The 26,965-nt window shown below is 48.7% G+C and overlaps 1 protein-coding gene across 2 annotated transcripts in view; it reads right to left on the reverse strand.

Moving 5' to 3' along the window:
* The window catches only part of LOC138468364 (phosphofurin acidic cluster sorting protein 2-like), a 1,643,699-nt gene that overhangs the window by 58,757 nt on the left and 1,557,977 nt on the right, over positions 1-26,965 (reverse strand). For both annotated transcript variants that reach the window (XM_069608896.1, XM_069608897.1), the window contains one exon: positions 21,769-21,992. In XM_069608896.1, the coding sequence (XP_069464997.1) occupies positions 21,769-21,992 (224 nt within the window). The remainder of the gene's footprint in view (positions 1-21,768; positions 21,993-26,965) is intronic.

The following is a 26,965-nucleotide window of genomic DNA, read 5'->3' on the forward strand; positions in this document are numbered from 1 at the left end:
TGCTCCTACGATGTCCTCCTTCCTCTTTCCTCCTCGCACCTCCAAAGTGCACTACGACTCTCCTACACACTCCAACCCCTGACTCTAACAACCACCACATTAACATGGCCCCTTTGCTAGAGGACCAGATAGGCGCTTTCAATTATTAATCGCCTTATTGGTTTCAGCAGTGTCTCAGGAAGGAGCAAGTCCTTGATTTGGCCAGTTGGTGTAGGAATTATAAATCTAACAGTTGTGTCTCACTCCTCCCCATGCATAAATAAAGGTCTGTGGATCAAGTCTCGCAGCCACATGCCATCTTTATCTCTTTTCGTTGTTGGCTATGGAGAGCAGCATCTGATGTGGGTGAACTCCTGCTAGTTCTACCCGTGAATTCCTGTGCTGAGAGTGTGGCTCGTTATTTGTCTCTGTGGAAACCATTATCTGGTAGGTAGAGCATTCCGCCGCATTGTGCAAGCGCCATCGACTTACCTGGTCATCTGAACACAAGCCTCTTCCCAAAAAAGTCAGTCCAGTTCATTTTCTGTTCTGCTTTGTGGTTTGTTGTTGTTGTTGAGTGGGGTGTCTACAGGTCTACTTACACAGTCTTGTCATTTAAGTATTTTTCAAATGCCTGTTGTTGTCGAACCTGGGCATGGATCTCCTTCTGGGGGTAATGGTGAAAACTGCAGTGGCGTAATCACAGTGCCAAATAGGCTCCAAAGGTAAGCTGCAGAGTTGCGCAGCCAGGCAGCAGACTTGAACTTCTGGAGGACAGGTTGAGGGAGAGGCGAATGTGAGGTGCTGGAGACCTCGGAACAATTGGAGAGACTTCCTACCCTGTAAAATGCCTCTGAATTTAGCTGAAGCTTGGGTAATGTATAGAAAGCACATAGTGCCTGGAATAGAACAGGTGAAGGGATTAGTGGGGGAAGATGGGGCATGTTGTGGGTTTGCTGGCGCGCCCTAAGGCCAGAGAGCACTTTCTGCATCTGGGGCCATTAGTAGGATGTCAGATTTGAGGGCTACAGGATCCTATTGGTCCTATTCTCCTATTGCAGAATGTATTGAAAGGTCCCACAGGGCTGCAAGGAAATTCTGGGGGAATCTGGGAGTGGAGTCGAGCCGATGTCCTTTAAGGACTGCTTTGAAAAATAACGAATGGCTCCTTATGCAGTTTATCACCTTGAGCCGGAGGTTACACACTCATGCGTCAATTCCTGAGGATGCAATAGGTGTGATGGAGTGATGACATTTCATGTCATTTACAAATGGGAACATTCTCTCCTGCACCTACACTCCTTCCCCCCTATTCTATCTGCTGGTGGATGAGAGGGGTTATGGCAAGCAATACATTTGCATTGGGCCAGAGTGCACAGGTCATAATGGAGAATGTGTTACATTTGGTTTGCAAAGATCTAGCAATAATGTTGGTATTGTAATATTCTTGTGTCAAAAACGTCTTCTGTCAATAAAAAAAAAGAGAGATTTGTCTGTTTGCAGGAAACCTCGGCTGTGATTGATATTGAATTTTGTGGTTTTTACTCTTTTTCCATTCCTGTAAAAAAGGTTGTACGTGGCAGACCAAAGGGTGGTCCGTCGCTTAATATGGATTTTAGAATGTTCTCAACGGAATATGATGATCTTCCGTGTCTGGAAGCTGTTTCCTTGAACAGGATGCCCCGTTTGATCTTTGATATTCATAATAGACCTAGTGGCCCTGCCCCTATTGAAAGCATCAATAAAATGGTTGACATAATTAAAGAATTTGGAAGTAAGAATGAAAACACTCCCCTAATCATAGCAATGGGAGATCTTAATCTCAGGTTTAAACCGATTGATGATTTAATTGGGTTATGGGATGACTGGATATTGCCTGCGGGATATCCCCTTTGGAGTCCGAAAAGCCTCCTCTGCTTTACTAGTATGACACTGCGGCCGCTAGACTGTTGTACTAGGCTGGTCTTCGGGCTTGTAATGGTAGAGTTGCCCCTGATAAGCCGGCGGCGTATACGTTTGCTGCCCATCAGGGGAGCTTGAGGATTGATTATGTTTTGATCAGTATGCAAGACTGGGATAGTGTGATTAGTCTGGAGGTACTTAAGCATGGTGATAGTGATCACTACCCTCTAAGTGGTGCTCTGCACTATCAGTGGAGGGGACTGCACAGCAACCCAGGAGTAATGATGGCTACCCAGGTGGATATTACGGGTCATGCAAGAAAAGCTGTGAAATGGCCCTCCATTTATTTGTGTGTTATAAAACTAAACATCTATGCAAGTAGTGAGCAATATATTGTGAGCATCTGTATGGACTCTGCCTTGGATCCGTATATCCTGGAGCTATTAAATGGCATGGTGAGGGTTCTGTATCCTTTCTTCACCAAACCAGTCTGGAAAATCAGAAATGTTGCTCTAGTAAACAGGGGTTGGTTTGATGAGGACTCAGAGAAAGCCCAACAAAAACTTACTTGTGACAATAAGGTAAATCTAAGGTCATTTTCAGTAGGGAAGAAAGTGTTAGTCCTTTTAGCTACCTCCTCTGAAAATAAACTTGGTTCAAAGTGGAACGGGCCTAGAGCAAACAGGAACCTCTACCTGTATAATAGCCCAACCCCATAGAAGGCAAAAGACCCACCTCTACCACGTAAAATAAATCTCCTGAAAGAGTGGAAAGAAAATCCTTCTGCTGCTACCTCCTCTATATTATCCTGTTTGGTACCCGAGGAGATTGACAGCTTAGAACTCAATCCCCAAGACCTACCTTAAGATAAGCAAATGGATTTGAACGACATTATTACTGCATACCCCAATGTATTTTGTGAGAGTACATGGTACTTACCACTATAATAGAACTCTAAAGGGGAAAGTGGTCCATTTGAAGCCATTCAGACTCCCAGAAGCACGAGAGCAGGTAGTGATTGACAAGTTGAAAACATTTTTAAAGGCAAATATCACTGAGCCCTCTTCAAGCCCATGGTCCTTCCCTATTGTTTTGGTGACTAAACCCGATCGATCGTGAAGGTTATGCATAGACTTTAGGCAAGTGAAAGTCATCTCTGCCTTTGATGCCTATCCTATGCCACATATCAATAAACTAGGAAATGCCACATTCTTGTCAACCCTAGATTTAACCAAAGTATATTGACAGGGCCATGTGCATGGACCTGATAAGGATAAAACGGCTTTGTCAATGCCAATAGGGCTATTCCAATTCAAAGCCCTTCCTTTTGGGTTTCATGGGACCCTAGAGACTTTCCAATGACTCATGGACGGGATATTAGAGCCGTATTCTGATTTCTGTGAGGCCTATATTGACGACATAGTAATTTATAGTAAAACTTGGGAAAACCATCTTTCCACTATTAAGAGAACCCTCCGAGAGGCCGGCTTAAATGCCAACCCAAAAAAATGTAAGCTGGCTCAGTCAACAGTGAAATACCTAGGCTTCTTTGTAGGGAATGGTAGTGTACAGCCTCAGCAAGAAAAACTGAAAGCTGTCCTAGATGCTCCCACACCCAAGACCAAGAGACATTTAAGGGCATTTCTAGGTTTGATTGGATTTTATCGCAGGTTTATCCCAAATGTTTCCGATAGAACAGCCAGACTGACAGATACATGAAGAAAAGCGGAACCCCAGAAAATGTGTTGGACTGATGAGGACGATGCTTGTAACAATAACTTGAAACAAAACTTATGCCAGAATATTAAAAGTAGTAGACCTCAAAGGAATTCGTATTACAGACCGATGCCTCCCTCACAGGGTTAGGAGCATTATTATCTCAAATACATGGTGGATTAGAAGACCCCATCCTATTCACTATTCGTAAACTCTTCTCCAGAGAGGAATTACTCTGTGTTGGAACTGGAAGCCCTTGCCATCAAATGGGCAAGTCTCCATTTTAGATACTACCTTCTAAGGAAAAAATTCACACTCATCACTGACCACTCACCTTTGGTATGGATAAGTCAATGAAAGGACTCTAGCCCTCGAGTCATGCAATGGCTCTTCGACCTGCAACCCTACTGTTTTGCTGTGGAAAACCAAAAAGGTAAAGAACAGAGGAACATTGATTTCCTTTCCCAGTTTCCCTGCGAAACAGATCTGGCTACATCAAATAGGGGAAGGGTATGTGAGAAACCAAAGGGTGTCTCGCTTGCAAGTCCTCAGGGATCTCTGTCTCAGCTGGCCAGGCCATGGCCATCACCTTTGCAGCCAGCCCCTGGGGGTGGACCAGTGAAGGAGGATCACTGTAGTGAGGGATCTTCGGGAGTGGGGGTGAGGCAACCGATGGTGAGACGCGGTATCCCCTTTCCCGTGCCCATGCCCCATCGTATTTTATAGGATTCTCCAACGTTCCAACTCCCCTGCTTCCTTTCTACACAAACACTGGGCAGAGGAAGAGTTGTACAGAGTAAGGAGGCTAACACTTGCATATCTCATTGGACATGCCCCGTTAACAAGGTCAGGCAAAGTCAGGCACCTGACCGTAATCACATGCATCTGATACCCATTAGCTCCCTCCACACGGATAAAAGGTGTAACATTGAAACACACTTTGAAGAAGGTGAGACAAGAGAAGGAGCAGAAATTCCGGGGCGAAGGCGAACCCACTAGAACAGGACGTCCGAAAGAGGGACCAAGGAAAGGGGTGGGGAAACCTTTATGACCCCCGGAGGAGGTAGTTGCCTCTGGGAAATCATGAATGATATGCAGAGAAAGCCAAATCCTGGACAGGAAGACGTCTGTTTCAAGGACGCCAGCAACCCTCCCGGTTGAACGGCACAGTTGGGGAGGTTAGGCCAAGCATATGGTATCAACCTTGACTCGTAAATCAAAGCCGCAGAGAAAAGAAAGGAATGCACACAGCCGATGAGTTAGCGAAAGACATGAAAGGCCGATTTATGTCAAGGAAAGATTGCAACAGTGTATCTCACAATTGAAGGTTGCGCACATGCTGAACCAGTAATGAACTTTAAAGTTACTGATAACTGCGAAGCCAGGGATACAGAATAGCAGAATGGTCCGACAAAAGGAAATGCCCACTCGAAAGTCTACGCACAATGTGTGATGTCTCGTTATAAAGCAACAAAGTGAACAAACTCTTCAAAGGTCAAGTTTAATCTCATCAAACCATCGAAAGGGGAAGTTAAAAGGTGACTGCTTTAAGAGAAAGATTTCTTTAAACTTTTCTGATTGTGTTATGGAACTACCAAGACCAAGAGACACTGGGGCAAATAACATAAGCGGGAGCCGAAGTGAATGTTGTAATGGTCCTACGGAGGTCTAGGGAAAAGATCTTGCACATTTTAAAGTTTTTGACATCTGTGAAAGGTCTGAGTCCAACTGAGAGAGTCCAGGAACATGAAATATGTTAGGGGAGGGGAACACCTGATGAATGTGAATGACCCCTGCAAGTGCTGTGATTGGGAAGCCCGAGCCCAACTGAGGGAGACCTACATGAACTTTTGTTGAACTGTGAAAGAACTTTTGGTGAACTGCAAATAAGTGACTTTAAAGTGGAAGGCCAAGCGGGCCTCGATCCCTATCCACATTTTGAACTGCCTTTTTTTGATAACCTGAGCCAGAGTGTGTCATCTTGTCTATGGGGGCCGCCTTACTTCGTGCTGTCCAACGTGGGGAGGAGAGCTGACTCAACCACCTTGATCCTTTATGTTATAACACAGACTTTCCTTTGCATATACAGTCCCAATTACACAATTGTTGTATAGGCCATTTTGATTTGACATAGACTGATTAGGACTGTTATTTCTTTATTACTTGATGGTATAGACTACTCTCATCATAGCTATAGGGCAAAGCAGGTGTTTTTCCAAACACCAAGAATTTGATAAAGATTTTGAAACTTGTAGCTCTTGTGTCAGTGTCATACTTTTGATACCATGCCTCCCTTACAACCGTAAGTCCGCTAAATCTGTCCGCTATCTGAGGAGCCTAATTGAAACTAACAAAGCTGTAATAAGAACATTTAGGGCTGGATACAAGATAGTTCTAACAACCAAGAAAGCAGAACATGAGAAGAGTAAGAGGGATGATCTGGTGAGTTGCTGTTGGGGTGGGGGGCATTTTTGGAAGTTGATCACTGGGAAAGATGTATAAGCTGTGGAGCCGTCATGCTATCATATTACGGTGACTCATGGTTCCTCCATTTTAGTTGACTGTATAAAACCTTTGGGGTTGTTGGCCCAGAACTGAATATGGGCGACTTGGAATCACCAAGTGGAGAAACCTCCCCCATTTACTATGAAGGAAGTGGAGGAGGCAATTCTCTCTCTCGGTGGCGGGAAAGCCCCAGGTTCAGAGTCAATACCCATTGATCTAGTGAAGGATGAAATTGGTATATGGGCCCCCCTGTTGGCTCGGGTGTTTGACGCTGTTGCTAGAACGAGAAATTTACCAACATCATGGCATGTGGCCGTTATACTTCCTATTTTTAAGAAGATGGACAAAAAAGTACCAGTCAACTACAGACCCATCTCCTTGTTGGATGCCATGGGCAAAGTGTATGCTAAAGTATCGACGTCCCGTTTTACAGCAGTGGGCATCTGAGGGCTCCAAAATGAAAAGCTGGTTTTCAGGGTCGGGTCAGTGAGGTTGACCAGTGTTTTCGGCTGGGATTGATCATGGCCAAGTATACTTCTTTAATGCATATTAAGGTCTATGCTACATTTGTTGACTTACGAACAGCTTTTGACTGTTTCTAGAGCTAAGCTACGGACCATTCTGAAAAGTAAAGGAGTCCTAGGGCATCTTCTAGTCAGTATTCAAGCACTGTATACCTCCAACAAGGCTTTGGTTAGAAGGGGAATGGTGAGGGGACCACGGCGTGCTTTGAGGTTGAAAGGGGGGGTTCATCAAAGCTGGGTGCTGGCCCCTCTCTTATTCTGTCTATATATCAATGTGGTGGCGACAAGTTTGCTGCGTTGTTCTATGCTGATCCTGTCGACCACCCCAATGGGCCTGAGGCATAATCTGGCAGTCTTTAATGACAAATGTAAGGAGCTTAATATGGTTTTAAACACTGAAAAGACCAATGTGATGGTGCTTGGCCATAGGGCCAGCAGGAAAAACAAGCTGAAGATTTCATTTGAAGGGATCCTTTTAGAACAAGCCAGTTCCTATGAATAGTTAGGTGTTAAATTGTCTGGGGATTTGTCATTGACGGCCCAACAGCTTAATATAGTGGAGGTATCGCCTGTTTCTATTAAAGCTATGGTAGAAGTGCAATCTCCCCATCCCTACAGCTATATAAGATCCAGGGCTTGTCTACAGCCATTTATGGGGCAGAGCTATGGGGTCATCATAAGGCTCGCTCTCTAAACTACAACTGAGAACAAATTCTTAAGTGGCGTATTGATGTAACCCCGTAGAGCCCTGGTGGCTTGCCTTTGTTGAGAATGTGACATCTTACCCGTCTCCGAGGTTTTAGTGAATAAACCTCTAATTTATTGGCTTAGGATTTGGAGTGCTCCCGAGTTGGTTAAATACAGACAAGCACTGAGTAATCTGTTCAGTTTGTCTGGCTCTGCTCACTCCCCTGTTGCAAGTTTGTCCGCCTCCGGCTTATTGAGTTGGAGCTATAGCAAAATCCTGTAAGATTGGTACCGGGAGCTAAGACACTGGTAGAAAGGGCTTGTAATGAGGCTTGCATCATTGGGGTGAGGCAGGCCTGTCAGGATTTAAGCACAGGTGTCTGTTTTATCAACAAACAGAATCAGGGTTTCAAGATGTACCTTGACTGTGTTAGTCCGGAATATGCCTGTGCGCTCTTTATACAGCTGAGAACTCATACTTTGAGGTTAGCCTTGTGTATAGGCGCGTTATAAATGCCATATCGTATAATTTCATTTACCTCAAAATGGAAGCAAGGCAATGTGGCATTTTGTCCGGCTTGTGGTACTGCTGAGGAGACTATTGTTAATTTTTTACTATTTTGCCCGAGGTATCTTGATCTGAGGACCAGTTATCTAATCCGTTTTTTAAACTGAAAAATGTCAGACTGACTGCTGCAGATCTTTGTACAAATACTGATGACCTCAACCTAGTTTACTTTGTTTCTAAATTTGTGTACTGGGCACGGCTACAAAGAATTACATTCTTTACAGCCTGAGTATTGTAACTCTATTCTGAATGTTTTTTATATTACCTTATTCTGGTTTTATTGCAATATGAAATGCTCTATTCTTTTGCTTTCTTTTAAGAATTTTACCTTTTAACTGCTGTATTTGTGGTCTGTGTAATGCTTTTATGGTTTTATTGCTGAATAAAGTTTTGTATAACACATAATCAAAATATCAACAAGATGAAATGCAGCATTGTGGTGGGTTGGTGTTAACAGACGGGAAGAGGTGAACCCTTCCTCACTGTCAATTGTTTGCCAACAGCCATTGTACTCGTGGTTACGGACCTCCAAGGATTCATGTCACAGGTTTTCAGAGTATTCCAGGCACATTAGTGCCCGTCTGCCACCAGCCTCTGCTAGACTTATGAAAAACCATTCTATTACCATGGTCCCAGTGTGAGACATCTCAACATCTGGTTACGTCTGAACATGTTTGACAACACTGCGCCCTAAGGTGCACAAATACCACTCAAGATGCATGCTTACTCTTATTCTCTATGAAGTATGTGGATTCCCGCGTGGCACATGCCACAGGAATTTCTAAAAGCGCAGTATGTGAATTAAATACAAGCAGCAGGATAGTTCTCCTAACCTGGGTTAGTGTCTGCCTGTAGGGAAAACTAGACCTACAGAAATTGCCCTGGCAAAAGTGTGCTATGGCAGTTGGTGAGCAGGTGCAAGTGGATCTAGGGAACATGGCCTAGGCACCGCCCACCTGTCAATCATTTTAAACTGTTGGTTCCTTCCTGTTTTGCTGTCCCTTTTGCCAACTTAAGCAGCCCTCCAGCCTCTTTTCCTTTGCAAGTGAATATAGGTCATGTGGCTTAAGCCCAACCCACCTTTTGAGCCCTGCCTCTTCCTTTCTGCTCTTAACTCCTAGATGAAGGGCATCTCTTGCCAGGGTGTCCAAAGTTAAGGGCAGACAAAGAAAAGGGCAATTCCTGTTTGGACCGGGAGGACCCAGGACCCAAACCCCTGCTCAAACAGGTAAGCATCCCCTGACATGTGTTTTCTCCCTCCATCCCCACAGACCCATCCCCATAATCACCAGGCAAAGCCAATATCGGCCCTCCTCTAAGGCATGGACTATGCAATGCAGCAAACTTACCCACATCAGCCCCAAGCCCATCAGCATCCTCTCACCGTCGACACCACCACCGACCGCTCAGCTAACACCCGTGCAGCAGACATCGCCAACCTCATCACTACATACATCCTTGACGCCATCTTCATCACGAGACTTGGCTGACACCCACCTCCACCCATATCCTAGATGTCCTTGTCCCCGAAGGCTACAGCATCCAACGCAGAGACCGACCAAACGAAATAGGCAAAGGCCTTGCAATCATCCAGAAGACTATGTGGCCCTGGACTAGGCTTGATGCAGACAACATTGGCTCCTTCAAAGTTCTATCCTGCCACTTCCCGCTCTCCACGACCGACAGTCACCTTCTATCTCATCTACAGACCACCCAAACTCAATACTGCCTTCATCAGAGACTTCACTGAACTGGTCACCACTATATTACTCACGCACGCCAACATCATCTTCCTAGGCGACTTCAACCTCCCAGGCAACAAGGCTACCAAACCGATGAAGGAAGCTCTCCTCAGCCTTCTCGACACCCTCAGCCTCACACAGCACACCAAAAACCCAACACACGAGAAAGGTAACATCCTCAACCTAATCATCACTGCAATGTCTCCCATCCACTACAGCTCTCCTCTCATACTTGACTGGTCTGACCACTTACCCGTGCATTTCAACATCCTGCATGCACCCCAGTCAAGCACTCCCAGCAGAAACCCATCAGACAAACCTTCAGGTCCTTCAAGAACTTCTCGGTGCAAGACCTCACCAACATTCACCTCAGATGGACCCAACACCCCCAACCGAACAGCAACTCTTTACTGAAAACACTCAACGCCACCCCCTCAGCCTTCATTGACTGACACACACCTGAGTAGCCTATCTTCAAATTCAGAATTACCTTGAGACCAACCAACTTCTAGGCTCCCGCAAATCGGGCTTAAAACCCCGGCATGGCACAGAGACAGCACTATTAGACCTTAAAGCCCAAAATGTCGAGCTTAATGACAAAGGTCACACAGCTATGCTACTCCTCCTTGATCTGTCGGCAGCATTCGACTTGGTGGACCATGCAGTATTATGCAAACACCTAGCTTCAGCTGCTCACTTCTCAAGTGAAGATATAGCCTGGGTCCAGTCCTTTCTAGACAACAGAAGTATGCAAGTCTTCTCCACCTCAGTATCAGCAGACCCAACTCAAACAACTTGTGGCGTCCCCCGGGGCTCATGTGTCTCACCAACCATGTATAATATTTTTACTAAGCCTTTATTCAACAAATTGGATAGACTAGGTCTCACCTACAGAAACTACGCGGATGACACCCAGATCCTCATTCTGCTTTTGGGCAATTTTACGTTGGATACAGCCATAGTAAATGAAATTCATAACCTCATTCAGGCATGGATGGCCACCCATGGACTCTGCCTGAATGAAGATAAAACAGAGATCTTGATTCTCGGCTCGGCCAACAACCTAAAAAAACTCAGTGCCCAACTACAGTGCCTTCAATATCGATGGCAACATAATTCCAGTCGCTAAAGAAGTGAAGACACTTGGTCTCTATCTGGACTCCACACTAACCCTAAAAACACAGGTAAACTCCCTGGCCTCATCCACTTCCCATACTGGCAAACTCATTAGAGCATGTAGACCTTTCCTCTCACTAACTAGTTGCATTATCCTAGCCAATGCCCTCATCTTATCATAATTGGACTACTACAATGCACTGTACCTAGGAGCCAACAAATACATTAATAAACTACAGGCATCGCAAAATAATGCGCTGAGAACAGCCCTACACTTCCCTACTAGAGAGCATATATCCAATGCTAGGAGAAACTACCACTGGCTGAAAATTAGTGATAGGATCCTCCTTAAAACTGTGTCACTAACCCACAAATGTCTCAACAATGCAACCCCTCCTTATTTGCAGGAAGGAATAATTAGAAAAACTTCCACACGACCCGCCAGGACATCCAATTCCTTCTGTCTCCAAATACCCAGGTTCAGACTAACAAAAACAGGAGGCAACAGCTTCCCAGTAAAAGCAGCCCAACAATGGAATGCACTCCCAGTAGAGATCAGAAGGGATCAGTCTTACTTTAGCTTTAGGCGCAACACCCGCACCTGGTTACGACTCAATGACCACTAGACCTATGAAATGGCACGTTCTGTCTTATATGTATGCCACCACCTCACCTCACCACCTAGCACTTGTATTCTCTGTACCTGACTTCATTTGTAATGGTTTCTTTATCTGTATGGATATCTGTAACTGTTTCTCTATCTATATGTATACCTGTAACAAAGCTGTAAGTTTTCTTGAAATGTTGTGCGCCCAGCTACCTAAGGGTTTGGTGCGCCCTACAAACAAATAAATAAATAAACAAACAAACAAACCTGCAAACCAAAACACCCTGGTACACGCAAGAACTCAACCTCAGCAAACAAGTCATCAGGAAACAAGAGAAATCCTGGCGCTATTGCAGGATTGAATCCGACCTGGCGGTCAAGGAACTCTGAGAAACCCGCTGACAACTAATAAACAAAGCCAAGGCCTCCTAATATCAGAACACCATAGCAGAAGCCAACAAAAGCAGAGCCCTCCTCAAGGTCAATCACTGCGTCAACCCGCTACCCGACCCTTCTGTACCACACTCCATTGAACAATCCACCAACATCAACACCTTCTTCCTCGACAAAATCAGAAAGATTTGCCAGCACATAGACACCAGCTCTGCTTCCACACACCCATCTCACATACCCTGCGCAAAATCTCCACACCCTGCACAACCATGAAGACACTCTCAACAGAGGACCTGGTAGAAACCCTGGCCACCCTCAAAGCCACATTGTACAGACAAGCTCCTCCCAGCATCCATCCTCAAAACCCTCTCTGCAGAAGCTCTCATTCCCTACCTGGAGATCATCAACAGCTCTCTAACTCAAGGCACCTTCCCATTGACCCTAATAAAATGACAAGTCCTCCCTCTGCTAAAGAAATCCACTCTGTATCCCGACAACCTAGGTAACTATCGTCCCTTTACCCATCTTCCCCTCCTAGGTAAGATCATCGAGAAAGCGGAAGCTGCACAACTGCAACTCATCGACACCAACAATCTCCTCCAAGCCCAAGCCTACCAATCTGGGTTCAGCCCCAGATGCAGCACGGAAACAGCAACCATACAAGTGGTCGACGACGCCCTCAACATCCTTGACGACAGCCACCAGTGTCACCTGTATCTACTCAACCTCTCAGCCGCTTTCGACAGAGTAGACCTCCAGGCGCTTATGGACACACTACATCGACGGATGGGGATCAGCAACCTTGTCCTACGCTGGTCAAAATCCTTCCTCGCAAACCGCCATCAGTTTGTTCTGATGGACTCCTCCAGATCACCAATGCTACCCATCTCCCACGTCATCTTCAATCTATACATGGAGCTGCTGGGTACCCTCCTAGCCACACAAAACATCCACATCCACCAATACGCCAATGACACATAGCTATACCACAAGATCGACTCCATCAAGGACATCCATAGGCTCACAACCTGCCTCTTGCTGATCCAGTCTTGGATGTCCCATGCATACTTGAAGCTCATCCCCTCCAAGACCGAATTCCTACTCCTCACCAACAACACTGAACACCTAGACATACAGTCCTGACTATCAACCACAAACTTGTAGGCTATCACACCCGAGCTCAGCTCCTGCGCCAAGTCCCTCGCGTTCCATATCTACAAACACCTCTCCTTCAAGACACACATAGCTAAGAAAAATACAGCTTGGCATCAGCTCTCCCTCCTGCGGTTAAGTCAAATCCTTCCTCCCTCCGGACATATTTAGATCTACCGTTTAAGCACTGGTCCTATCCCACCCGGATGGGGGCAATGCACTCCTCGAAGGCCTCCAGTCATCCTCCCTTGTGCCCCTGAGAAGCATCCTACACCCGGGTGCATGTCTCATCAAGGCTCTATGCAGATACAACCACATCACCGTGGCCCCCCCCATCAACCTTCACTGGCTCCCACAGCACATACGAATCACCATCAAGTCTTGCTGCATCATCTATAAGGCAGCCGCCCTCAAGTCACCAAGCTACCTTGTGGAGAAACTCTGCATCTCCGGCGGACAGCGCACCACCAGAAGCCAGGACATGTGCAGACTTCAAATCCGCTGCTGCAAAAAGGACATGAAAACAAGCCTTCTCTATGGCCCAAGAGGAACAAGTTACTTACCTGTAACTGTTGTTCTCCAACATGGGTCTGGCATGGATTCACATGCTCATGAATATTCCCTGTCGTCAGGCTTGGAATCCTCGGTATAGAAAAAATCAGTATCAGTTTCGTTTCTGATCTGTCTTTCTCAGTAGTAACCAATCACTGGTCTATGGGTCTTACTGCCCCTAGCCAATGACTGCCCTCTACCTAAGCCATACCCCTGGCAGCCATCCTCAGATTTGGTAGCACGTGAAGTGGCAGTATGACCAAGTGAAGAGCCGCAGAGGGCTAGGCGGGAGGGTTCGCATGTGAATCCATGCCAGACCCATGCTGGAGAACAACAGTTACAGGTAAGTAACTTGTTCCTTCTCCAGCATGGGGTCTGGCATGGATTCACATGCTCATGAATATAAGAATACATAGCAGTATACACATGCACAACCACGGGAGGTGGCACAAGGCTCAATATCAAGCAACACAACAACTCAACATTAAGCAACTCTTACCTCCTCACCAGGCTCACCTTAGGCGAACAGGTTGCGCAGCACTGCCTGGCGGACTCTGGACTCCTCCCTGGAATCCCAGTCGACGCAGTAGAATCTCGTGAAGGTGTGCGTCGACCTCCACGTAGCAGCCCTGCAGATGTCGAGCAGGGGCACACCAGACAGGAACGCCGTAGTAGCAGCGATCGCTCTGGTCGAATGGGCTCTCGGACGGCCGGGCAGCGGTCGGTTTGACAACCAGTGACAGTGCATGATGCAGCTGGAGAGCCATCTGGAAATGGAAGTCTTCAAGAGAGCCTTCCCTTCACAGGTCCAAAGTTCACAAACAGCTGTGATGTCTTCCGGAAACTCTTCGTGCGGTCCACGTAGAACTTCAGCGCTCTAGCTACATCTAGCGAGTGCAGAGTCCTCTCAGCCGGCGACGAAGGCGACGGGAAGAAAACTGGCAACACCGAGGGCTCGTTGAGGTGGAAGTCCGACGGCACCTTGGGCATGAAGGAGGGGTGCGTCCTCAGCACCACCCTCGTGTCGGGAAAAGTCAAGTATGGAGGCTTGCAAGATAGGGGCTGGATCTCTCCCACTCGTCGTGCAGAGGTGATGGCCACGAGGAATGCTGTCTTCCACGACAGAAACTTCAACGGCACTGAATGCATAGGCTCGAATGGGGCCCTCATGAGCCTAGTTAGTACCACGTTGAGCTCCCACGCCGGGGCAGGGGCCTTCATCGGCGGGAATGATCGGAACAGTCCTTTCATAAATTCCTTCACCAGACGATGAGACCACAAGGACGCCCGTCCTGTAGTTCTGGTGTAACGTGAGACGGCAGCCAGATGTACCTTGATGGAAGCGTGATATAGGCCAGCCTTGGCCAAGGACAGTAGGTACGGCAAAACTTGAGGGGCCGTAATCCGCAGAGGGTTAATCTTCTGTGCCCGGCACCAGACAGGGAACCTCTTCCATTTGTGTCCGTAGCACTTGGGAGTTGAGGATGCCCGGGCCTTTGCAAGAACCTCTCTGCAGTCGGCCGGGATGTTGTATCCTCCAAACTCTAGTGCTGCAGGAGCCAGGCCTGCAAGTTCAGCGACTCTGGTTCGTGATGAAGAATGGCGCCTCCTTCTCTGGAGAGAAGATCCCCGTCTGTCGGCAGCTTGACTGGTGTGGATGTTGACAAGTCCAGAAGGTCCGGGAACCAGATCTGCCTCGGCCACGCCGGTGCGACGAGGATCATCCTGCACCGGGACCTCTTGAGCTGGTTGACGAGGCGGAGTAGCAACGGCAACGGCGGGAATGCATAAAGGAACAGGCCGTCCCAGGGGAACGAGAACGCATCGCCCATACTCCTCGGTTGGGGAAACCTGCTGGCGAACCTCCGGCACTGTAGTTCGCCGCCGTCGCGAAGAGATCGATCTGGGGTTCGCCCCATCGTCGGAAGAGTCGGTCCACTTGATCCTGGCGCAGTTCCTACTCGTGGCACGAGCGCAGCTCCCTGCTGAGTGAGTCGGCGATGGTGTTTTTTATCCCTGCCAGATGAAAGGGTACCAGAAACATCCCTTGGGCGATGGCCCAATGCCACAGATCCTGGGCTTCCTTGGACAGGGGATCTGGTTCCGCCCTGCTTCCGAATGTAAAAACATTGTGGTGGTGTTGTCGGTGAAGATCCTCACCACCTTGCCCTTGAGGGACGGAAGGAAGGACCTGAGGGCCCAGAACACTGCGCGGAGCTCCAAGATGTTGATGTGGAGAGTCTTCTCCTCCGAGCACCAAAGACCTCTCGCGTGGAGGCCCCCGGTGTGCGCTCCCCAACCTTCCAGGGAGGCATCCGTCGTCACCGTCACCTGGTGGGCCGGGGCTAGGAAGCCTGTTCCCGCTGTCAGATGAGCGCGGACACCCCACCATCGTATCGCCTGACGGAACGTTACGTCGAACGAGATCCTGTCCTCGAAGCTTCCCGTCGTCTGGATCCAGTGGGCGTCGAGGAATTCTTGCAAGGGCTGCATCCGAAGTCTGCAATAATGCAGGAGGACATCATTCCGAGGAGGGACTTGATAGACCTCACTCGGGCCACGTCCGTGGCCAGTAGACGTTGCACCTTTCCTAGGATGGTCCTTATCCTTTCCTCCGACAGCGAGGCCCGTCGCGCCACTGTGTCGAGCTGTGCTCCCAGAAACAGGGCGACTTGCGACGGGACCAGGTGGGATTTTGGAAAGTTGATGGAGAACCCCAGGTCCGTGAGCAGCTGGACGGACTTCGCAGTGTGTTCCACGGCGAGCTCCCTTGTCCTTGCCCGTATGAGCCAGTCGTCCAGGTAGGGGTAGACATGGATCCCCTGCAGGCGCAGCCGCGCCGCCACCGGTGCTAGGCACTTGGTGAACATCCTGGGTGCCGATTTTAATCCGAACGGGAGGGCCTTGAACTGGTAGTGCCGCCCTTTGACCAGAAACCTGAGGAACTTTCGGTGCCTCTTTAGAATAGGGATGTGGAAGTAAGCATCCTCCAAGTCCAACGACGACAGGAAATCGCCCTCCTCCAGCTGTCCCAGCACGTGCTGGAGGGTGACCATCCGGAACTTCTGTGCCTTGATGTATTTGTTTAGTCGTCGCAGGTCCAGGATGGGACGCCATCCTCCTGTCTTCTTCCTCACGAGGAAGTATCTTGAGTAAACTCCGGAGCCCCGGAGCCTTTTCGGGACGAGCTCGATGGCACCTTTCCTGAGCATCCCCCGTACTTCCAACAGCAGTTGAGGGACGTGATTTTCCTTCCTAGCCACGGGAGGAATGTGGGGGCACCTCTTCTGGAACTCAAGGGCGTGCCCCAGGGCCAGGGCGTCCAGCACCCAACGGTCGGTGGAGATGGACTCCCACACGCCGACGAACTTCGTCAGCCGGCCTCCCACTGGGGTGCTTCGGCGGAGGCCCGACCCGACGGACGGTTCAATCTTGCTTGGAGGCCGCTTTGCCTCCTTGACCACCTTGGCGACGACGGCGGGATCCACCTGACTTGCCGCGTCCCCTGTAGGCCTCCTGTGACAAAGACCTTGCCGCTTGACGGTAAGTAGAGGAGCTGCTGCAGGCTCCCTTGGAGGCACCCGGTCTGCCTCCGGAGCTCCGAAAGGACGGCCGTCGCTGTTGGAGCACACCCAGTGCACGGGCCGTCTCCGTGTCCGTCTTGATCGCCTGAAGGGATTCATCAACCGCCTTGCCAAAAAGGTTGTTCCCATCGAAGGGCATGTCCAAAACCTTGGTCTGAACGTCCTGGCAGAAATCCGTCGCCCTGAGCCATCCTCGTCGTCTCAGACAAACGCCGTTGCCCAACTGATGGAAACCGGTGTCAGCGATGTCCGTAGCCACCGTAATGGCGTGGTCCGAGGCAATTTCACCTTTCTGCAAGATTTCCAGGGCCTCAGCCCTCTTGGCATCCGGCAGGAAGTCCAACAGAGGGGCGATCTTGAACCACAACTCCTTGTCGTAGCGGGCTACGATGGCCAGGGCGTTGGCCGCCTTGATGGTCGTCGCTGCAGATGAGATGACCCGTCGTCCCATCGCATCCAGTTTCCTACCCTCGCCGTCCGGAGGGGAGGTTGAAGTCGAGGCCGATGCCCCCCCGCTTACTTCTTGGCCGCCGCCGAAACGACCGGGTCCGGGGTGGGTTGCGCCCTAAGGCACAAGGGGGCAGCGTCGGGGACCCGGTACTTCTTCTCGTACCGGTCCCTCTTCGCAGGAGCCGTGGCAGGGTTCTTGAGGACGGCGAGCCCCTCATCCCAGATGTCATCAAGAAGCGGCACGGCGAGGACCGTCTTCCTTTTAGCCTCGCGCCGCTGGTAAAGGAACCCCTCCTTCTTCTTTTCCTCGGGGCAGAGCTGGAAGAGCTCGGATGCCCTGGTGATCATTGCATGGAAGGATTCAATCTCGTTGGGCGGGGACGCCCGGACAGGGGGTGACGGGGGGCACGTCCCGTCGTCGCCTCCGTCGTCATCTGTACCCGTCGTAGTTGTGTCCATGCCTGTATCATCCCCGTGGGTAGTGGACCGGGGGGAAGGCGGAGAAGGCCGCAGAGGCGGAAGAGGAGGCCTAGGATGCGTCCTCCTCCTCTTAGGCGGTGGGCTCCCCGAAGGTCCTGGCTCCGGATCCTCCGTCGGGTCTGGCTCAGGCTCCTCCGTCGGGGGAAGGGGCAACCTAGTCCTTATCTCCGAGCATAAGGACTGGATGGCTGACAAAATGGCCGCCGAGGTGTCCTGCGGTGCCGGAAACGACGGGCGCGAGGGGTCTTGAGGAGCCTCGTCTGCGTCACCGTCGCCCTTGTCGGGATCCCTCCCGATGGGCTGCGTCTCCTCCACGACTTGGATGAGCTCCTCTTCAGAGGTCGTGTCCGTATCCACGACGGCCACCACCCCCTGCCCCCCCTTTCCAACAAGGACTTTGTGGGGGTCTTCTCGATGGGCCTGAAAGACGACTCCCTCCGCGGTGGCAGGGAGACTCTGGTACCTGAGGGCGCCTCCACTGGTGTAGCCTCCACAGGCTGAGCCAGGGGCGCAGCGACATCCTCAATCGAGGTTCTAGCAGGGTGAATCACGGCCAAAGTCACCTTCTGTACGCCTGGGGCCTTCACCTTCGGGGGAGGGTCCGAGCCTCGCTCCCCCTCTGCCGGAGTCTTCGAGATCGACCGGGGCCTCTCCAGAAGCTTCGCCGGGTTCTCAGACTTCCTCTTACCCGAGCCAGAGCGTTGGCTAGTGGTCGATGGCGCCGGGGAGGGTGCGCCCTGCCTGTCAGCCAAGGAGCCCGACCGTACGGCGCTCCCGGTGCCCGCGGACTCGCGGTGCTTAGCCTTTTGTTGGGCCCCCGTCGCCGGAGCACCCTCACAGGACTTAGAAGACTGCTTGGACTTCTTCTTCTTCTCGCCTGGCGGGCTCTCACCTTCCAGCCAGTTGGCGAGACGGAGGTGGCGATCCTTCATGGTCCGCTCCGACATGTTTCCACAAAACGCGCAGTCCTTTTCCTTGTGCGTCTTGTCCTCATGGAGACAGTAGAGGCATAACGAATGCTCGTCCTCCTTGAAAACGTTCTGAAGTTGGCATCCAGGGCAGGTCCTGAATAGCTTCCTGGGCGTCGAGCTCCGTTTCTCCTGGGCCATGTCCAGGGTAGGCCTCGGAACTTCTGGAATCCTCCAAAAGCGTAACTCGACATAATCTTCACCCTTGAGGGGCGTAGAAAACTCCGAAACGGATCCCCGTTGATCGGAAGTAGAAACGGTGGAGCTTGAGGCTCTTTTAACTGAAAAAAATGAGAAAATCTCATGAAAAAAAGCACGAAAACGCAGCAAAAGCTCGAGAGCTAAGCACGAGGACTCCCAACACTTGAACGTGCGGTAAAAATCTGAGGATGGCTGCCAGGGGTGGGGCTTAGGGAGAGGGCAGTCATTGGCTAGGGGCAGTATGACCCAGAGACCAGTGATTGGTTACTACTGAGAAAGACAGATCAGAAACTAAACTGATACTGATTTTTTCTATACCGAGGATTCCCAGCCTGATGACGGGGAATATTCATGAGCATGTGAATCCATGCCAGACCCCATGCTGGAGAACTATGGATCCCCCTCCCGTCAGCATACGACTCACCCCCACACTCCTACAATTCAGAAAAGAATGCAAAACCCACCTCTTCAAGCAGTCTCTCCTCAACACCTAGGCCACCATGTTGCCCCTCACGCCACCCGACTCGCTAGACGCCGTCTGCCCCTCTCATCCTCGCCACCCAGTACAGCTGCACCCCTCCTCTGTGCCGCTCTGTATATCTGTTCTGTTGTTAAATCTGAAAAGCACTCTGTTATGCATCTGTACTGTTGTATACCTCTGTAGAGCGCTCTGTTGCTTCTCGAAGCTAGGTCCGTGCTCAATAAATACCATATTACTATTATTATTATTATTAAGTGAAGTTTTTTCTTCTCTTGATACCTTTGCCAAAATAATTGTAATCAATTAAAGCAATACAAAAAAAGTGTCCAGTGTGAAGATCCCAACTGCAGTCTTGGAAAACTTTCCAAATTCTTTGAGACATAATATGAAAAATAAGACTGAAATGTCTGAAAACAATGCATGGTTGGCAAAGATAGCATCTAAGAGTTACTACAGATTTTCAGGACCAGTTTTAGGCTGAAGCTGTCTCAACAACTTGTATTTCGTGTGGTTGCCCTGGAATAATCATTCCACTTTAGGACCAGTTAGCAGTTTCTCTGAAAAAAACAGCACATTTGAACAATGATGGTGATTCTAAATTACTTTGTGTCCCCATCCATCACCCGTCTCCCTCCCTCACCAGCAACCTCAAGATAAGCAGATCTCAGGAAAGTCAGAACATAAAGGTAGGATCAGAGGTAGAAGTTCTATTACCTTTCTTATTCTTCTCCTTGGTGAATGCAATAATCTACATAATGGATCGGGTGGATGTCCAAGCTGCCAAAATGTCTGTCTCTTACCTTTCCAATGCTACCACAACCAACAGGCATCTTTTTTTTTTTTGTCAAAATCTTTTTTATTGAAACATCAGTTCACAATGTAATCTTTTAACAGTATAAACAAAGGCAAGAATATTTGAGTGCAGTTCAATATTACATCATATTGTTATTCTTCTGCCTGGAGCTCAGCGAGTGTCACTGAGGCTAACTAATTTAACAGTGGGTTGATATTTCATTTTGGACATTGTTATTGTTACATCGTAATTACTCTCAGGGGTGTATTGCTGCAAATGTATATTAAAGAAGGAAAGAAGGGAGGGAAGGGAAAGAAAGAAAGAAAAAAAAAAAAAAAAAAAAAAAAAAAAAGAAAGAGGGGGCCCCACCACATTCTTTTCAGCCTGCTCCCTCCGAAGTCCAGTTATTGTTCTTAGTACCGGCAATCTCTCGTTCTGATGCTGGGTCAATTATGTGCCTTGTTTTTAGTAGGATTCTCAGGGCTGGAGGAAACATTTGATTAGTTTTGGTTGAAAGAACATATGTTCCTTGTCTTCTACATGGTCTAGAAATGGGCCCCAGATTTGTCGGAATTTGTCCGTACGATTCATTAATGTGGCTGTTAATTTCTCCATTCCCAAGATTTCCCAGACTTTGACCCACCATTGTGCAATACAGGGGCCCTCCGGCTCTTTCCAAAAGCGCGCACGCGTAAGGCGAGCTGCCATCAAGAGTTGGGTAATGAGCTGCGCTCTAGGGCCAGACTGCGGGTATGATCCGTCCTCGGGGGAGTCTCCCAGGACCATCACCATTGGGTCCATAGGGAGGAGGGATCCGCAGATGTCTTTGATTTTGGAGCGAATCTCCAGCCAAAAGGATTGGATGGTCGGACAGTGCCACCACATGTGACCTAGGTCCCCTTTTACCTTTCCTGTTCTTCTCCCTGGGTGACCAGACCAGGGTCATTGCCATGGTGGGTAGGACAGAGGTCCAATGCTACCACAAACAACAGGCATCGCTTAACTTTCCTGTTCTTCTCCCTGGGTGACCAGAGTCATTGCCATGGTGGGTAGGATAGAGGCCCAATGCTACCACAATCACTGGACATCTCTTACCTTTCCCATTCTTCTCCTTGGTGACTACAGTCATTTCCATGGTGGGTAGGAAAGAAGTCTAATGCTACCACCATTAACAGGCATCTCTTACCTTTCCTGTTCTTCTCGTTGGTGAGCACAGTCATTTCCATGGTGGGTAGGAAAGAAGTCTAATGCTAGCACCATTAAAAGGCATCTCTTACCTTTCCTGTTCTTCTCGTTGGTGACCACAGTGATTGCCATGGTGGGTAGGAAAGAAGACTAATGCTACCACAACTAAATGGCTTCTCTTACCTTTCTTGTTCTTCTCCTTGGTGACCACAGTCATTGCCATGGTCGATGGAGGTACCATCTCTCCACTGGTGGGGATACGGGTGACTTGCAAAGAACGGAAGTTACTCTTCAGTGTATTCTTCATTCCTATGTCCCTCTTCTCTCCTTCCTTCTTTTTCTCCACACCTTGCGTTGTCCAGTAATCCACCTGCAAGCCCATTAGCTCCCCGCCACATCCTGGAGAACTAAGAAAGGGAAACACAGAGTCCTTTAACATCATTTAATCTGAGCAAAGTAAGTCAGCCACAACAAGTGGGCTGGCAGATCACCCAACCACTCAGGAAAACAGTATATGTGCTGTATACAAGTACTGGTTAATAGCATCGACACATGTCAAGAGAAAAACTATGGCTAAAGAACCATAATGAGGGAGTATACCTATAGTACCATAGGTAAATTGTATATGTACAGGGCCACATGGAAAAAAAATGATGTTGTCACAGATGGCCTCAAGAACACACCAACTCTCGAAGACAGTTCAAGGGTTTTTATTAAAGAAATTGGAAAGGGGCTCGATAAGGAGCGTTCCCCTCTCTCTCTCATCTAACATGGGTGTTTCCTACCCTAGCCCAGGTGTCCCTCAACCCCAGGAGGGTCTATGAAATTGGTAACGCCTACTCTCCAAAATTCTGCCTGGCAGTTTGTGATGGCTTAATGGCAAAAGCCCTTTCTGTCTTTCTCCAACAGGGAACAATCTAGGTAAATCCTAACCTAGCTCCCAAAAAATATTTAGTACAGTTATTAGCAAGTGCCACACTTAGATAGCATTGTGAATGTTAGCAAGTGCTACACTTAGATAGCATTGTGAATGTTAGCAAGTGCCACACTTAGCACTGTGAATGATAGCAAGTAGCACATTTAGATAGAATTGTGAACATTAGGCTGTGTCACATTTAGATAGAATTGTGAATGCTAGCTTGCTTTGCATCTAGACAGGATTTTGAAGGTGGGCGAGTGCCACATTTGGATATAATTGTGAATATTGGCGTGCATCATATATAGACAGGATTGTGAATATTAGCCAGTGCAGGATCCAGATAGAAATGCAGAGATATTCACACGCCACATCTAGAAAGAACGTGGAAATTTAGCACATATCACTTCTAGATAGCGAGGCCAATAACCAAACTACTAACAATTTCACCCCTCTTCATACACCTCTCAAACTCTAACCAAACACAACCACAACCCTAAAGCACAACAAACCGCACAAACTTTACTACACCGCAACAACAAAACAAACCACACATAGCTTTGCACAACAGCACATGACGGCTACCGACCAGAAAGCACCCCCAACATCAGCAAACAGTGTTAACCGAACTGAAGCTGCCAACAGCACATCACTGCTCTCTTGCACTTATCCCGCTCATTCCCACCAACTCACACCCCCATTCCCTTTCCTTTTCAGATCTGCCAGAGCGCCAGGGGACGACTCCGGTGGCAATAGTGTGGGGTACAAATATCCTTTAACATTAACAAGAACAGGTGACTTCCAGACACTTAATTCCCACTTGGTCCTTTCATTTCTCTTGCCTGTGTTACTTGCCCCTGAAGTACTCTCCTTCCTCTGCCTTTCTTCTAATCTCCACCTACTCTCCATCGCTCCCTCTGTATCACTCAACCCCTCCGATATTCTCCTTTTTAGTTCTACTCTCATCCAGCCTCTGCTATGACTTTCCCCTCTCTGTTACTAATGTTCCCTCTCCGTCACAAATACTCTCCCTTCTCTGCCACTACTACTCTCTCAGCGTTACAACTATTACTCTCCCCACCCCACTCCTGCTACTACTACTATGCACTCCAAACCTACCCCTTCTCCTAGTCATCATTCTTTCACTCTCCCAGTCTCCCCATACTCTGTTAGGTCTCACTTTCACACCTTGCACGCACACTCCAGTACCACTTTCTCACAACCAATAGCTCACCTTGCACAGTCCTTCAGCAATCGTCTCCATGCTCTTCTGCACCGTCCTTTCTCCACTTGGTCTCTTGGTCCTCCTCCTCCTCCCTTGACATAATGCGGACAACCCACTCCTTCATGTTTCCTGTGCCCCTTTTTATTCTCTCCTTTCCCCCCTCCAATGGCTCACTCCATCAGCTGGCTCCCTGGGCCAACCGGTGCCTTTCTTCTCCCCAGGGGTGGTTTTACAGGCAAGCAAAGACTTAATGGGGTTTAAGCACCACACTCTTTTCATATGTCGTCCTTTGGCAATTAGCAATGGTGGCCCGCTCTCAACACAAGCAATGTCCCAGTTTGTATTGCGTAGAGCGGTTAGGTTGCTAGCTGGATATGCAGAACGCTCTGTGGTCCCTTTTTTTTTGTTTAAATTTCTTTTATTGATTTTATGCAAACAAAACAACAAAAACCAAACAAGCAGCATAATCATAATAGTTCAGTTACACATCAAGTTATCGTAAGCACTGCTCCCATTATCCCTCCCTTCCCCTGTGAGCCTATTTGTCAATCCCTTTCAATGTTTGGCGCATGCGGTCGGGTTTCGTTCTCTTCGGAGTCTGTTGGATCTGGTATTACTCCAAACAATTCTGTTATTAGCGTTTTCCAAGCCAACAGGGTACCCGCCTCCCCATCATCAGCCCGGCTACTCGCTTCTTGCCATGCCACCGTTTCAGCCTCCACCCATTTCTGCAAGTCCTTCCACCATACATCCAACTTAGGTTTGTGGCATTTCTTCCACCCCATGGCGATCCTGCGTTTCGCAAGCACATACGCCAGATTTCTCAGTTTCTCAATATGCTTGAGCTTCCGTGGCCTAGGGAACCCGCCCAGTAAGCAGGCCCAGGCCGTGTCTGTGACAAGAGTAACCCCTTTATCAGCCAGTTTCTGTGCCACTTCTCCCCAGTAGCACCTGATAATCGGGCACGACCGAAACATGTGTGTCATGTCAGTGTTTTCTAGGTTACATTTAGGACACACTTGTATTCCAGCGTTTCGGAACTTGGATATCCTCAAGGGGGTCATGTATGCCATATGCGTTACATACAGCTGTATTTGTTTTAATCTGGCATTTCTAGACACTTTTTTGTGGTAACCCATGGCACGCTCTCATACCCGGTCCTCCATCGGGGCCCCCACTTCCACCTCCCAGTCCAGCCTCAGATGTGTTAAATCTTTCCACCTTAGCCATCACCATCTCATACAGTCTCGAGATCTCATGACCCCCTTCGGACATATCATATATTGTTTCCAAAACTGCATCTGGTTCTTCTATCAAAACTGTCTCTGGCCAGGTATTCTTAATCATCCGTACCAATCTAATGTACGTGACATATTGGCCCGTGTGTAGCCACGCTTCTTCGTTGAGTTCTATAAACTCCTTAATGGATCCCTCTTGCCAAACATCGCCTAGCGTTGCCAGCCCCACTGATTCCCAGTATGTCCTAACAATCGCCCTCAACTGATCATCCCCTCCTGTCAGAGCAACCAGCGGTATCTGCGGGAGGCACGGGCATGGGACTTCCATCAAGCCCTACGCCAAATTTTCCATCCAAGCCTCAACATCGCAGGACGCCCCCTCATTTCAGTTTCGGACAGCCAAATCATTTCTTTCAGATAAAACGGGGTGCAGTCCTGTCCAAGCACCCTATGCTCAGGGGTTACTTCATCAGAAAGCCACTTGGCCACATACTGTAACTGTCCCGCCAAGTAATAAACCTCAAAATGAGGCAGTCTATTTCAGGTACTGTGCCACAGGAAGTCCCTACACATGCTATTCAATTTGCTGAAAAACTTCTTGGGTATTATGTATGGGATATTACTGAAGTAGTGCAGTAGCCTGGGCAGAACTACCATCTTAAGCATGGCTCCCGCCCCATCATCGCCAAGGGCAATCTTGCCCAGATCTGCATGCTGTTTCTAATTTTCTCGACGGCTACTTCCGTATTGTGCCTGTGTTCTTCTTGCACCGTGTGATATACATCTACGCCCAAATAGTGAAAAGAGCTAGTTGCCCATGGTACCTGTAGCACCGGTAGTCCTTCTACAGGGATCCCCTTATAGCTACCTAGCGGGAATATGACAGACTTTTGGGGGCTCACCGAGATGCCCGACAACTCTGCGTACCTTTCCATCACTTCAAGTATGTATAAGAGATTTTCTTCTGGGTATTGCAAGTACAGTAACAGATCATCCGCGTACAAGGATATCAAGTGTCGTTCCCCTCCTACCTCAATGCCAATCGCATCATACTGTGCCCTAAGGCATATTGCCAGAGGCTCCAGGGCCAAGATATAAAGCATCGGGGACCAGGGGCACCATTGTCTGGTGCCTCTGCTAAGTTGCCATCTCTCGGATATCACCGCTCCAGTTCGGACCCTGGCAAGCAGCTCGCTATACAACATCTTGGACGACCTGATATAGCCCGGCCCCATTCCATACCCTTCCAAAGCAGCCAATAGCCATGACCACTTGACCGAGTCAAAAGCTTTAACTGCATCTAGAGACACTATCGCCATCTCACCCTCGTTCTTACTACCCCATTCGACCACCCGGTGAAGCCGCCTATGATTGTGTGTTATGTTTCTGCTCGGGACATAACCCGTTTGGTCAGGATGTATGAGTCTACCAATCACTTTCTGCAATCGATTTGCTAGGACAGCCGTGAGAATCTTGCTGTCCTGATTCAGCATCGACAGGGGCCTGTAGGAGCCACATCTGTGCTCCGGTTTATTGGGCTTGGGCAGCGGTATTATGATCGTCTCTCTGAGTGACTCAGGCAACCGTCCTATCTCAAACACTTCATTAAGCATGTCTAACATTGGGGGGAGGATTTCCTCTCTGTATACTTTATAAAATTTGCTGGGGAACCCATCTGCTCCTGGGGTCTTACATGTAGGCAGCTGCTTCACAACCTCTTCTAACTCCTCCAACGTGATTGGCTCATCTAACTCCTCTCTCTCTTCTTCACTTATCTTGGGCAGCCCTATGTCTTCTAACGTTTCGATTATCTTGCGCTGGTCACCCATCTCATCATCTCCTTACAGCACTTTGTAATATTCCACAAATTCTTTGTTAACCCCCTCTTGTGTGGCCACCCCATCTCCGTCCTCCCTAATAATAGTCCTGATCGGAGGCCTAGGGGTCTCGCTTTTGTATAGCCAGGCCAAAAGGCGGCCTGTCTTGTCTCCCCCCGCGTGC

This window comes from Ambystoma mexicanum, chromosome 4q (assembly GCF_040938575.1).
Source record: "Ambystoma mexicanum isolate Mex_15411 chromosome 4q, UKY_AmexF1_1, whole genome shotgun sequence".
Lineage (NCBI taxonomy): Eukaryota > Metazoa > Chordata > Amphibia > Caudata > Ambystomatidae > Ambystoma > Ambystoma mexicanum.